This window comes from Xyrauchen texanus, chromosome 12 (genome assembly GCF_025860055.1).
Source record: "Xyrauchen texanus isolate HMW12.3.18 chromosome 12, RBS_HiC_50CHRs, whole genome shotgun sequence".
NCBI classification, from domain to species: domain Eukaryota; kingdom Metazoa; phylum Chordata; class Actinopteri; order Cypriniformes; family Catostomidae; genus Xyrauchen; species Xyrauchen texanus.
Window position 1 is genome coordinate 22,052,551 of NC_068287.1, and position 15,386 is coordinate 22,067,936.

Here is a 15,386-nt window from a genome sequence, read left to right on the forward strand (position 1 = left end):
AATATAGAAGGTATGCTTTTTGGGGATGAGGACATGTTATCTTCTCATCTCGCCTAGAGCATCAGAATCACTGCACGAGTACCCCCACCTCCAAAATCCTAATTTAACCCCTGATTATAAATATATTATATTTATTTTATATTTATATTGAACATATGAAAGTACCTTGACATACATTTTCATGGTGACAAAGTTGCAAAATTGGCTATATCTTTAGACAGAAAAGGTTAGTAAGTGATTTCATCACACTAAAATCATGTTAACACATATTGTTTATGTCTTTTGGCTAGACTTTTGAAACAATAAGTATTTTAATGTTCACGGATTGACCCCATTCACTTCCATTGTAAGTGCCTCACTGGAACCCAGCTATTTTTAAAGAAACGTCTGAATGTAGTTTTGTGGTAGACAATATTACACCATAAATGCTGTCAAGTGAGCTTAACTTTTACTGAACCCGGAATATCCCTTTATATAAATAATAAATTATATAATGGTCAGTGTTTAAACCAGGTTCCCCTTGCACTGTACACAAAATCTGTATGTTTAGACTAACATGTGATACACTTTCAAGTAGAACTACAAAAATATTAAAGTGTGTATTCTTTTTTTTTTTTTTTTGTCATGTCCTACCTCACCTATAGCAAAAATTGTGCCAGGACAGCCACTGGTTTCCCCCTTAAATATAGGTGTATAATGACCCTGGTTACAAGACATTCACTTGGATTTCTAGTGTTCAATATCTAGGTCTTGTTGTAGTATGCCTGTAGTGTGGTGTACATCGTCACATGAAAGGTCAACAATTTGTATATGTTTTGGGTGAGTGAAATGAGAATGAGACTTAGGTTGAGAGAAGTGACAGGGGAAATACTGCAGGTCAGGATCCATCAGTAAGCTTCATGATTAGCTGTGATTTAACTAGAGAGCAGGTGCTTGCGTGCATGAGCTCTGGACAGGTGTGCCACCACAAACACAAAAACACAGAGAGAGAAAGAGGAAATCGTGCATCTAAATTTAAATAGATAAATATTTTGACAAATCTGGGACATCATTTTTACAAATGCATTAAGTTTATTTGAATATGATATCTTAATTTTTAAATAAGGAAATAGGACACACAATTTAAAAATAAAAACTGTGTAAATACATTTAAAGCTTTTAAAAGCAACATTGTCTTAAATATCTAGTGAGAAATTAATAATTTCCCCCATAAACTGGGTGAGGTAGCAGAAAAAATCCCCAGCATGAAATGTCTAAAACACCTTTGTTTACATATTACACTTTCAAAGCTATGAAAACACAAACAAATACATAACTCTGTAACCCTCAGGTTGATAGAGGGTTATAAAGATATACAGGTTGTGCTTTAAATGTTACAATTTTATGAGCTGCAGCAGAGAAACATACACATACATTTGCTCACATGTACACACACAATCTCAAAACTAGGGAGCAATCTCTTTGGGCTTCCATGGCCACCGCTGGGGTTTCGGGTATTTGCATGTGCTGAGTCCGTGCGAGAACTCAGGCTTTTTTCTTTTTTTTTTTAGCTTAGTTGCTTTCATAGAAACTGAATAGATTAGGGTAAAGCTCTCACACTTTTGCATATGAATTTCAACAAGACACATCAAAACCCTGTTGCGCCAAATGTTTATGAACATTTCAACTGAATGGCATGCTATTGAATGCTTGGACTTTCTTCCTCTTGATCGATGCTGCCAATTTTACAGCAGTTTTCCTCCTTCCCAGAAATAGCACACACACACGCACACACACAGATTAAACAAGCACTTTCACATGCTCATACTTTCAATTTAGATCCAACTCTACATGAAGAAATGCTTGTAAGTAATGTTAACATCAAATATATGTAATACTTTGTTTCTAAATGTTGAAATGTGCTTTTACATGCAATACACCAACACAGCTTGTTTTTAACTTTCTGAATCAAATTTGGATAACAAATGTCATTCTTTGTGATTTGTGTTGAAACATGAAGATACAAAATAACTGAATAATAATAATTAAAAAAAAGACAAAAATGAAAATAAAATAAAAATCATTTTTACCATTACAAAGGCCTCTATTGGGCATCCAACATGCAAACTTTGAACTCTGACACATTCTAGCAAAAAAGCACTGTTATTTTCTCTGATTGGTAATGAGCTAAATAAGGCACTGGAACTGATTTTATGAAAGGCTTCACGCACATGAAAGGGCTTATGATGAGTCTCAATTTATAGGGCTGAGAGATTGGCTTACTAGGGTAAGAGATGTTTTCCTTTGTTCTGGATGAGACCCACTCACTCTCATGGCCCTTAATGGGAAAGTCAAGTATAAAGAATACACACTCAGATGGCCAGATGTTTGCATACACTACAAAGCGGTAGGGAGAGGTTATGTTTGGTTCACAGTGTAATGATACACTTTGTTCTGGTCGTTCTCTAGTACTTGTGCTTTTTGACATATATACACACAGGTAAGTGGCATTTAACGCAGCACTATTTAGTTTAGATTAAACTAAAAAACTCTTCTTTTAAGAATGCAGTCTGGAATACCAGTAAGTGCCCTTGTAATTGGTTCAACTGTTGATCAGTGTTGTCTTATTTCAATAAATACATTCCTTTTACCAAATGCAGCCATTAAATGACAGTTCAAGATATAAAACATAACTTTTTTGATTATTAAATTTTTTTACATTCATTAAAGGTCTATGGAAGCAGACTGTTTCCCAGTAGATTTCCAGTTTATAAGCAAACCCCCTTCCCCCCTATTGTTATATATCTTTGTTAAAGGGATAGTTCACCCAAAAATGAAAAAGTATTCCATAAGACTCCGGTGGTTAAATCCATGTCTTCTGAAGCGATATGATAAATGTGAGTGAGAAAATTATACATTTTTAAGACTTTTTTTTTAACATAAATTCTCCTTCCTGCCCAGTAGGTGGCAATATGCACAAAGAATGCAAATTGCGAAAAAAAGAAGAAGAATGTGAAAGTGAAACTGGGGATTAATCATAAAAAAGAACTTGAAGATGCTGTAAGCGATTTTTTTTATGGAAAGGTATGCAAAAATGTGTCCTACCCCCTGAAAGATTTTAATGAAATAAGTGCCATGAGATATCTCACTGGTCTATGTGACAGTTCTAGACTCTGGTAACAGCAAATTAATATGTGTCTGCGGACAATGACACTTTCTTCCTGACAATAATTCTGCACGTTCTAATAGTATTGTGGTTGCAGCGAAGTATTGAGGCATAATGCATTTTTTCCAATGATTTTGATAACAGTTGTGGGTGCTATTTTACTACTTTTTTCAACAACCATTTCTGCTCTCAATAAAGCTCATTTTGGTATATTAGGATTCTCATGGAAGTAGAACGGGTGAAATTGCGTACAGCACTTTTAAATATTGATCTGTTTCTCACCCACACCTACAGTATGTGCTTTTTGTGAACTTAAAAATTGTGGTCACCGTTCACTTGCATTGTGTGGACCTACAGAGCTATTCTTCTAAATATCGTTGTTTGTGTTTAGCAGAAGAAATAAAATCATACACATCTGGGATATCATGAGGGTGAGTGAGTAAATGATGAGAGATGTTTCATTTTGGGGTGAACTATTCCTTTAAGCACAATAACTTTAGAGTACTTACTTCCTCACAAATTAAAGACTACCATAACATAAAAAAATAACAAATTCTAAGTGTTTCATACTCTCAGTATAATTTTAAAGCCATAAATGGACTCTCAGCGCAATAGAGAGATATACAGCTTAAGCAGATAACGAGACAAACAGTCAGACCTGCAGTCAGAAAAGTAAGTGGGCAGACCGCCATCTCACTGCCAGAGTATTAGTTTGAGTATTACTGAATATTGCAGATCTCAAGTCCATTGCAATAAAGTGCGTATTCACCACAAACAGTTCAAAAAGCAACCATGCCTATGGGGTTCTTTGATGGCCATTGGCTTAACACTGCATTTCAGCAGAAGTCAAACTGGCATGTTCCTCATCTTGTGAGATGAGCTCTCAGTTCGAAGAAGCATGGAAACATATGGAATTTACTTTATGTATTTAGCTTCCATGACAGAAGACGAGCAATTTTCATCTAGTCGAGCATCTCAGATATGCTCTCAGGCCCATTTACAGGTTCGCCAACACTTGTCTGAGAGCCCAGAGTTTGACGGTCAGCATTTAGCCATCTCATCGAAGCCATTTTGAATTAGGTGAGACTGGTAGATATTCTCTCTTATGATCATCAACATCTTCTCCCTTTGCATTAGGTGGATGAAAGCCTTTTCCTCTGAAATACATCTTGTGCATTTCTCCTCTCATTAAATTCTAATAGTCGACTTTTCCATTCAATGTAAGAAATATCACACTTTTCACTTCCACACTTTTCTCTTTGTCTCCTTCAAACTCTCACTCGGTCTCTCAATGTTTCTTGCAGGTATAGACCTCCTCCTCTCTCAGGCAGGTTTGGCACTCTACGTGACAGCACCAGCGGACTTGGCAGTTGCAGGAGAGTGTTGTGAGGCGCAGGGCTGTGTTGTAACCCCGTCCACAACACAGGCTGCTGCAGCTTGTGTCCTTAGAACACAGTCTGCCGGCTGTACCGGGCGAGTAGCGTGATGGCCTACAGAAGCTGGGCGACTCCTCCAGAAAAACCAGTTCGGTAGGTCGTGGCCGGGGACCTATGTTGCTATGACGATGGGGCCCTGCCAGTTCAGTCTCCCCTGTAGCGGCGTTGGTAACGCTGTGCACATGAACACCGGTATCATAACGATACTTTAGCAGGTGGCCAGTGTCATGAAAAGGGGAAAGCTGCTTCCAGCATGTCCTCACAGCACAGGAGCCAGAGACACCATGACACTTACAAGTAGTCTTAAGTCCACTCTTCACTGCCTGAGAAGGGGGAAGAAAGAGATAAGGAGAAATTAGTGGGAGTGAACCAAAAAATCTGAAGAGAGAGGGGGTGAAATTAGATGCTTATTTTTGGGTACCACTGTTCATTGGCCAATCTAGACAAAGAAATTAGATTTTTTTATCTCCTTTTTCTCCCCAAATTGAAATGCCCAATTCCCACTACTTAGTAGGTCCTCGTGGTGGCGCAGTTACTCACCTCAATCCAGGTGACGTAGGACAAGTCTCAGTTGCCTCCGCTTCTGAGACCGTCAATCCGCGCATCTTATCACGTGGCTTGTTGTGTATAACACTGCAGAGACTCCCAGTATGTGGAGGCTTATGCTACTCTCCGTGATCCACGCAAAACTTACCACATGCCCCACTGAGAGCGAGAACCACTAATCGCAACCACGAGAAGGTTACTCATGTGACTGTAACCTCCCTAGCAACCGGGCCAATTTGGTTGCTTATGAGACCTGGCTGGAGTCACTCAGCACACCCTGGATTCGAACTTGCGACTCTAGGGGTGGTAGACAGCGTTAATACTCGCTGAGCTACACAGGCCCCCTGGGAGGGGGCGCTATGGCTGCTTTGGGACACCAGGCTTTCTCTTCAGGAGTTTAGACCAATAAAGATGTATTTATATTCCTTCAGACTCTAGTTATACAAATGCAACATGCGTTCTTGACTTGCACATCCACTGCTGTTGTTTTTACCTTCATCTTCTAATTTTTAGTGGCAAATACATCTAGAGTTTTGTGATAGAAATGGCTCAAAATGTAAGCACAAGCACATGTGTATTTTATGCATTCAAAGACACGTGGTTTGGAAAATCGGGCTGCGCGCAATCAGTGTTCGCACACTCTGCTGATGACTAGATTTATGTCACATGTCACGTCTGACCGAAGTATACTTTGGGCTTTAGTCTGGACATGGCCTAAGTCGTAATGATTGCTATGCCCCTGTTGAGATGTTCACAAGGATAGTGTTGAGGAATTCGGTGGGTGCTCTGGGACTCCACAGCCTTGAGCTAAAGGTGGTAAGTAAATGATGGATGTCAGTGGATATCTGGGCCAGCAGTATTTCTTCCAACTCTTTGAGGACCTAACACTATTATTGCTGATCTATGGTCAGATGTAAATGATGGATGTCAGTGGATACCTGGGCCAGCAGTATTTCTTCCAACCCTTTGAGGACCAAACACTATAATTCCTGATCTATGGTCAGATTTCATGGTCACAATTCCATCTTTGTTCCTTTGCTCTGTCTTTGTATATCCCTGAGTTTGAGAGCCAAATCTTTTTTGTCTGTTTTTATCTGTCTTCGCCTTCTCAGTTCACTTATTGGTACGTTATAGACCAATCAATCTAAAAGGGCCCAGGGGGAGATGGGAAGGTCAAATGATCGATTGGGGGTTTCCACCCAACACAGCTATGAGGGCCCACCCCAGGGCCACCCGAGAAAGATAGCGAAGGAGATGCGATGAAATGGAGAGAATCTGAATGGGGAGGGCATAGCAAGGACTCAACCACCTTTGGTTGTTTTTGTTAACTGCCATCTGTGGCCTGTCAACTATGGGAAACAACAAAAACAGAGACTGAAAAGATAAGATCCAAGTTTGTCCAGCTGTTCTTCTCTTACACTCTCCTTGAATCTCTATCTCACACATAAACCCTGACTCCATTTTCAATCTATGCCTTTCTCCCTGAGGCTACCAGTCTCCTGGTAACAGTGCTGTTTTGAGGGATGTTATGAAAATTTATGAAAGTCTGGCAGAGTGGCGGCAGCAGCAGCAGTAGTGAGACTGGTAGAGCGAGAGGCATACAGTAGGTGGAAAAAATGCTCATATATTACAGATGGCTCCACTCTGTATAATCACACTTATAGGAGACCTCTAATTTTGAGAGGGCCCCCACAGCAAGCGCTGTCATGTCTGGACCAGGGAAAGGAACACCTGGCTCCACAGAGCTGGCCAATACCTGCTCACCTACCTTCCTCACCCCACTTGCTAAACTCTCCTTTGGGCTACAATATACTAGGAGACCGCACCCCCCCAACCAAGAAACTCCTCTAGTGTTCAGGGGATGGGAAGGTAAGAGAGAAGTTAACCTTTTACAGATGCTCTCTTCTTTGTGCTTGAAGAAATGTTCCAGGTACAATACAAGTTAAGCTAAATTGACACTATTTGTGGCATACGATTGATTACCACAAAAAATTATTTTGACTCATTTGGCCTTTTCTTTCAAAAAAGCGCAACTCGAAGTTAAAGTGAGTTACTTACAATAGAAGTGAATGGAGCCAATTTTTGGAGGGTTTAAAGGCAGAAATGTAAAGCTATAATTTTATAAAAGCATATTAATTCTTCTGTTAAAATTAATGTGTTATTTGAAATGTTAAGTTGTTTAAATCATCACATTTACAGTAGTTTTAGTATTTTTGAGTTTGTTGACATTACATCTTCATCTATAACTTTACACAAAAAAGGTTAGTAAGGGATTTTATCACACTGATATCATGTGAACACGCATAATGTTTATGTCTTGTTGCTATACTTTTGAAATTTAAGTATTTTAACATTTGGCCTCATTCCCTTCCATTGTAAGTGCCTCGCTGTTACCCAGATTTAAAAAAAAAATAAATTTAAAGAAAAGGATAGGCAAGTCAAAATTATTTTTTGTGTTAATCAATATTATGCCACAAATGCTGTTGGCTGAGGTTAACTTGACACTGGAATATTTCTTTAAGAGGCGAGTTAAATGCTCCATTATTAACTCTACCCATTATATCACTAATCATTTTTACTGTAATGTGTCACGAATGTAGGTGAAGGCAGACGAGGAGCGAGGATCTAGATGCAGCGGTTTTTATTTAAACAAAACAAATGGTAACAGACACTACAGGAACAAAGGAAATACCCGCGATGGGGAAAAACAAAGCAAAACAACACGAAAGACATTAGATGGGTATAACGGGTAGGTGAAACAATGACGGAGAGCTCGGACACAGGCATCCACAAACATTAAAGACCGACAGGGGAATGGAGAAATAAACAGGATTTAAATACACGAAGTGATGGAACTAAATGATAAGCAGGTGAAAACAATGAGTGAGTGCTGGCAGGTGGTGAGGGCAAGGAAAGATGGGAAGTGTAGTTTTCTTAGACAGGGACTGGTGAAAACACGGGCCGGACCACAAGGAACGTGACATGGAGTGTGAAGTGCTGAGTGAAACAGAAAACACTTGGACAGACAACAAGGGATCGTGACATAATGTTTGTTTGTTTGTTTGTTTTAGACATGGTAACCCTATAGTTTTTTGTTGTTGTTGTTTTGTTTTTTTTTTGCTGACCTATACCATGGCAATACCATGTTTTTTTTTTGACCATGGTTGTAGTATGGTATCCTTTGACCTACTTTGGAGTATCATATGAATCCAGATTGTAACCATATACATTATGCAGGATTGGAGACCAAATTTATTAATTTAAGAATCAACCATTGAAAACCTGAATATTGGAGGCTGGTGGCTTTGTTGTAAATATCATGGTACATTAATATTTTAATAATGCAGTACCATTTTATATACATCAAAGGACAATGGTATTACCATCTGATACCATATACTGCCATACTTTTTTGTAAAAGATACAACAGAATAAATCAACATAAGTTCCAGGTTCAATTGCTCTTAGATCTGGAAAAAGTGCACTGTGAGTTAGCGGCAATAATTCATTGTTAATGATATTTCACACAGTTTTGTAGCTTACCCGAATACCGACGTTAATGTTATGAGCATCGATCTGGGCACGCAGGTCCTTGCTGACCCGTTTCTGCCCCAGAAACTTCTTGAGAAACTTAGTGCTGTATTTCAGATTGTCCCCGCAAATGCCCCACTGCCAGGCTTCGCGGTGTTGCAGACCCGGAGAATCATCGCAGGTGCAGCGCTCCATGCGCCCTGAGCTGCACGCTTTCGCCAGCGCGTGAGACAGCGCTGCTGATGACACCGCGAGCAGAAAGGCCGTCTCTTTAAAACCTGATGGACGGATGAATCAATTATTGAGCATTGTGCAAAGCTGATTTAAATGGGCCATATTGTAAATTGTAAATATATCAGCACTTCTAATGTCTTATGAGAAATCGTTTAGGATAAAGGCTTCTGTTGAAGGAAATAAATGTAAAAGATGAAAATCTAAATGTCATACTATGTCAAATATCTTTAAAGTGGATGCTAATGATCATGTCCATTATTGGCGCAGGGGTCAAAGACGTCCATTTTGCGCATGTTTTAGGCTATATAGGAAAACTATTTGAAAAACAGCGCAGACGGTCGTAAAACTTGTTCGGTCACTGGCCTTTCTCCTACATTTAAATAATATACTATGCTTGCTGACTTTTTGGACCATGTACTAGCTCACTACAACTTTTCCAATTAAGTGTTAAGTGAAGTGTTTTTGTATTATCCTTTAACCAACCCCCTGCGACCTCCTCGTATTATTGTTTGCTTAGCTCACAGCCGAGGGGTGTATTTTCATCCAATTAATTATTATATTGACTAAAAGTTCTCTGTCAGATGAAAGCGCGCGAACACCCGCCCTTTTCCTCTGAGAACTGGGCGCTTTTCCGCGAGATAAAAATACTCCCAACTGGCCCCGCGAGGCCTCACCACACAGGGCTTCCGCGCTTCCCAAGTCCCTAATTACTAGCGAACTGGCCCACGCATGGCTTTTAAATTGACATCCTGCACATTTACGCACATATCCGTTTGGAAAGGCACCACGAATAAAGGGAGGACAAATTGGGGTTTCTGCATCCTTGTTAATATGCCAAACCATTGCCATATGCATTTATGCAGCGAGGTCCTATTTAAATGCTACCAAACATTTTCAGCAAATTGTCAAATTGTGATTTTGAGGGTTATTTTCAAAAGTTCAACAACATTGTGCGTTCACTCTTGGGTGCATATTTGTACCCTCAATTAGACAAAAGGTACGTTTTTTTGTTCCCCCAGAGGAAATATGAAAGTACAATTAAAGGTACACAATATGCCCTTATGGTACAATTATATACTCAAAATTAGTAATAATTTTAACTAGAGGTACAAAAAAAGGTCCCCTTTTTTCTGAGAGTGAATGGATCTCAAAATTCCTGGAGGGTCCTACATTTTCCATAATAGCAACTTACCTCGTTTTAAAAGGCTTCCACGGCCATCCATACTACAGTTCCAGCGCTCGTTGCGGAATTGATAGCGGCATTCCAGGAGGCTGAGGCGGACAGATTCCCTCAGAGTCTCCGCCATCCCAGGTTCCCGCCCACACAGGCGCTTTTGCCGGCGCGTCAAAGTCATCTGCTCGCATTGTTTCAGGTGCGCTTTACCGTTAGGAGGCTCATTGGAAAATGGACCCGGCAGAAATAGCAGTGGTTCGCGACCTGTAAGCCTAACAGTGAAAAATAAATAATCCAGTTACTAAAACTAGTTAACACAGGCTACATATAAACCATTACTGAATTTACAATAACGTTAGTTTTGATTCTAAACAACCACACACCATACATTTAACAATTAGTCTTCAATAACTTAATAAACAGTTAGGTATGGCTCTTTGACAAAACATTATATTTATTTGTATTATAAAAGTTGCACGTTTTGCTCTTTTGCTGATGAACTTGTCAATGAAAACCAACCCATAATCATTTGTTGTTGATGTTGTTTTTGTTTTTGTTTTTCCTCAGTACTCACTAGTGGTGACGCATGTGCTTTGAATACATTTTAAATTACACAATTTGAATAGTCGTGTTTGAATAGAAAGTGCACAGATAGACCTACCAGCTCCACGTGTTTTCCCCGAGTCACTCAAATGTTTGGAAAATGCGCCCCTGTAGCTATTTGGAAACGCACTGCTGTGGTGCACAAGAAGCTACAGTAACCACTCTTCAAAAAATACATTGCAGAGTGTTTTACCATGTTTATAGGATTCTTAATATAAACACAAGTGGGGCAACGTCCTGTGAGTATGAGCCAGAAAGATCTTAATGATCAGGTAGCGCGAGGGCAAGGACACGGTGCCAAAACCATCGAAGGACATCTGGATCCATACCACTGCACTGCTCCTAACGGCAATAATCGACCTGAACAGCAGGGCTTGATTTAAAAAAAAAATAATAATTAATGTTTAAAAAACTTTAATTGCGTGTTATCTAAGGGCTATTACATTCAAGTCTGAAAGCATGGCTCAAAAGTCGCAGTTTTCTAATTCATATTAGATTACATTTATAAGGCACATATTGCAAATCATTTTCATTCATCTTTTGATTATTTGTAATATACAACCTGCTTTTTAAACATATTATGTTAAAAAAGCAGAGAGAGAGAGAGAGAGAGAGAGAGAGAGAGAGAGAGAGAGAGTGAGAGAGAACAATAACAATATATGCGAATTGCGCATGGAATATCCAAGATCATCTAACATCTTTCCACCTGTTACGACAGACAGAACCCTAAATCACAGGTTTGTTCCATAACATAGGATTAGTATAGTCCTTATCAAGTATAAAAATAATGCTATAAGAGACCCTTTCCATGAATGTAGAGAGACGGAGGATATAAAAAAAAAAACATGAATGCTGACCCGAAATATGCTGCTGCGTTGGACAGAAGGATGCAGAGGGCAATAAGTCGCAGCGGACAGGCAGTCCTCGCAAGCCCGGTGCACATGATGACGGGTCGACGCTGCTCTTCATTGCGCTATCTGTCCGTGTAGAAATCCCAGCTGTACTGTACAGCGCTACTCCTTACAGAGACAGAAACTCATCTCAGCCCTTGGGGTGGCGCAGTCCCGAGAGGGGTGAAGCGTGTGGAACGCGCGCCAAATTTATTGGGTCATCAGTAATTTACTCCGCCCAGTGCCAAGGAAACTATTTTGCAACAGATTGGCAGGTGCGTTTACCTGAGAAATGGCACAAATGATTCACATTTCCTTAGGGCAGGGACAATTTCAGACAACTTCCATCGTTTCCAACTTCCAGGCCAGAGCAGATATCCATTCGTTGAACGCCACAATTAGATAATGAGTGCATTCAAATTCACTAATAATGTGCTGGTTTATTAATTATCAAGTGTAATTCTCATTACGTGCTTTCGTAATGGTAAATAGATAATTTACTGTGCACAAAATTTCGCAACTTTCGCAGAATATCTGAACTATGAAACGTAAAGTTTCATTTTTTTTAATGTCAAACCAGCCTTGCCATATAACATTTACTAATTCAGAATTTTGAGTGTCATTATTCTTTTTATAGTACCTAAAGTGTAAACTTGTTCTCTGAGTTCAGTAAGGATAATTAGTGTCTGTTCTCGTTTAATTCCAAAACTGCGGCTCCATTCTCATTTCCTCAACATCATTAACACACAGGCGTCTTTGATGCCGTTGCTTCACTCTTGTCATCACTAAGCACAAGATATAATGAGCTAATCATGACTAATCGTTCATCTCAGTTCCTCTCCTCTCCATCAAACTGACCGACTGGGCACCAGATTTCCCTTATGATGTCACGTTCTTTGTTTAAAACACTCACATATATGATGGAGGTGTTTCAGGTGCATTTCCTGCTTGTGCTGTGACCAAATCAAACAATATGAAGACTTACACTGTAAGTGAAATGTGAATAACATGGGTGAATAAGGTAACCTAAGGTAAAAAGGATTGCATGACACTTCACACAAATGTCTTATATATATATATATTCAACAGTTAGTTCTGGTCCTCGAATCTGATTAGACGAGAGAGGTTCCATGAGCACTGATGGTCTGAAACAATCAGCATTCCGAGGCTTCACTGTGTGTGTGTATCACTCCGCTAGTGTTCTTGCTGTTCTAAACTAAAGTGTAAGAGCAGTGCAGATCTGTCAAGAGCTATTTTTTTTACATTACATATGTTAGCCAGCAGGTGGTGGCAAAAGATCATCTTTTTTTTTTAGATGTTAAATGTACAAAAATATAATTAACTCTCTAGCAGTTTATTTATTTTACACTTTAAAGGGATGGTTCACACAAAACAGTTTTTACTCAAATTTATGGAATCCCAGATGTGTATGACTTTCTTTCTTCTGAAGAACTCTGACTAAGATTTTTGTAAGAATATCTCAGCTATGTAGGTATAGAAAATGCAAATTAATAGTGACCAGAACTTTAAAGCTGGAAAAAAAAAAAAAAAAACAGACACAGAAAGGCAGCATAAAAGTAATCCAGAAGACTCCAGTGGCTTAATCCATATTTTCTTCAGCAATCTAATCGATTACACTTCCTAGTGCTTGACATATGTGTAGATTGCAAAATTGCACTATAGGAAGTGTAATCATGCTTGAAATCATGATTGCCAAAGAGACTGCTGATGTCATGATTTATAGTTGAAAAAGGAGTTATATAGTCATCTGTTCTCACCCCAAACTGGAAGGGTTAGATTTTAAATGTATTCCACTACAGATTACAGACTATATTTAGATTTATATTTATGCATTTGGCAGACACTTTCATCCAATCCCCCGGAGCAATCTTGCTCAAGGACACAATGGTGGGGGCTGTGGGGATCAAACCAGTGACCTTCTGATTAACAGTTATGTGCTTTAGCCCACTACACCACCACAACTCCAGACTACATGCTGTAAAATGTAATTTGTATTTATTTGTATTCTAATACTTTGGTTTACTTTTTCAGCACTGGTAGATTTTTTCACTTGTTTTGATTATAAAAAATCTTTTGCAATGTTGTTTCTAAAACAAGATAAATCTAATTGATTATATTTTAAGGATTTTTAGATATTTTTACAGGAAAACAATACAAAAATTATTATCAAGAATATGATTTTTGCCGTAATATCAAAGGTTTTATTAGAAAAATTATGATCCAAATTGAATTGTCTGGATAAAAAATATGATCGTGGCTGGTAACATGTTTATGTAAAATGGCTAGAAATAGCATTTTAGCTTAGCATAAAGCTGAAAATTTACACAAGGTTTATTTCTATTTCTTCTGCTCCAAACGTACTTCAAATGTACTTTTCTGTCTGCTCGTATGAATGTAAGGCATCATAAGAAAGTGTTTCACAGCTGTTCAAATGCACTTTGGATCGCATCATTTATATGTATAAATGTTTTCCATCTGAAAGGACTAAATATTAAATGAAACAAATTAAAATAAAATGCAGTAATCTCTTCAGTAATCAAAATATTTTTGAATGTAACTGTATTCTAAATACCAAAGATTTAAATTGTAACTGTAGTGAATACAGTTTATTACACTTATATTTTGTATTTTAAATAAACATAATTCTGTTACATGTATTCCGTTACTCCCCAAACCTTCATATGGATTATTTAATTTTATGCTGTGTTTATGTGCTTTTTGGAGCTTCAAAGTGTTGGTCACAATTCACCTGCATTGTATGGACCAACAGAGCTGAAATGTTCTTCTAAAAATCTTTGGGGGGTCAGGACTCCCCTATCTGAGGTTTGCCCCCCAAAATATCATTAAAATATGTGTATTGTAAATAATATAATGATATATTCTTAAAATAATTGTTTAAGAAATAAAATAATACAAATGCAAACGGGGCAACAACAAAAAAAAAACCTTCAAAAATTGCTCTTGAGAATTGTTACGTTTATTGTCCCACCCCCCCAAATTTGAAATTTTCGCCCCTAGTTCCATAGAGGAAAGAAAATCATAGGCGTATAGGCTGGCATGAGGGTGAGTAAATGGAGAGAGAATTTTAATTTTTTGTTTAATTATCCCTTTATGGATCTTTCAGGTCAGAGAGAAACGCCCCTGTTTTGCCTTTTTGTTTTTTGTCAGTACTATTAATGCATTTGCACGGAATATCTCCTTCCTGAAGTTTAAATGAATAAAGTTAGTATAATTAATATAAGGGCATATTCTCTTTGTCTCCAGCTTTAATGCTAACACACCTAACTTTAAAGAACAAATTTAACTGTATCCTAAAACATGCTTTCAAATGGCCAGAGCAGAGGCCACTGCAGGCGCAGATGAGCATCCCGTCTCACAATAGCTTTGAAGTTTAAATCAATTTCATACTGTACAGCACCCTCTGCTGACTGGACCAGACTCCTTAAAATGAATGACATATTGCTCAACGAGTCAATGAGAACATATTACCCCATCTAGTGGACTATTGTTTTTGTGACTTGATACAGTATGTATGAACACCTGCCACGCAGCAGTCTCTTCGCCACTAGAGAGTGTCAGTTCATACATTCGACGAAGAACACCTAGAAGTAGCCAATCTGCCATTTATTTAACTATTTACGTTGTAATTACTCAATCCTCCGGTTTGACATCATGAGGCCCTCATCTGGAGCATACATTTTCTTAAACCAAAGAACTCTGGCTAAAACAGGTCGACTCTTCTTTTATTATTCATGGCAGAGGATGTGGCCTTTACACGCGTACATCTGCCCCCACGCCCACGAGGC

General features: G+C 38.6%; 1 protein-coding gene across 1 annotated transcript; it reads right to left on the reverse strand.

The window, feature by feature from the left end:
• Positions 1-1,094: 1,094 nt before the first annotated feature.
• LOC127653252 (protein Wnt-9b-like) lies at positions 1,095-11,670 on the reverse strand. The gene is made up of 4 exons (XM_052139876.1): positions 11,527-11,670; positions 10,085-10,338; positions 8,671-8,936; positions 1,095-4,904 (listed from the first exon to the last, which is right to left on the reverse strand). The coding sequence occupies exons 1-4, from the start codon at positions 11,610-11,612 to the stop codon at positions 4,434-4,436; spliced, it is 1,077 nt and encodes a 358-aa protein (XP_051995836.1). The 5' UTR covers positions 11,613-11,670; the 3' UTR covers positions 1,095-4,433.
• Positions 11,671-15,386: the final 3,716 nt, after the last annotated feature.

What these genes read in the sequence shown, in the direction of transcription:
- LOC127653252 (XM_052139876.1), bottom strand. Translation starts at nt 11,612, where the DNA reads ATGTGCACCGGGCTTGCGAGGACTGCCTGTCCGCTGCGACTTATTGCC. An exon ending in TGGAAGCCTTTTAAAACGAG is followed by an intron (nt 8,937 to 10,084) that starts GTAAGTTGCTAT and finishes TCCGTCCATCAG; the next exon opens with GTTTTAAAGAGACGGCCTTT. An exon ending in ACATTAACGTCGGTATTCGG is followed by an intron (nt 4,905 to 8,670) that starts GTAAGCTACAAA and finishes CCCCCTTCTCAG; the next exon opens with GCAGTGAAGAGTGGACTTAA.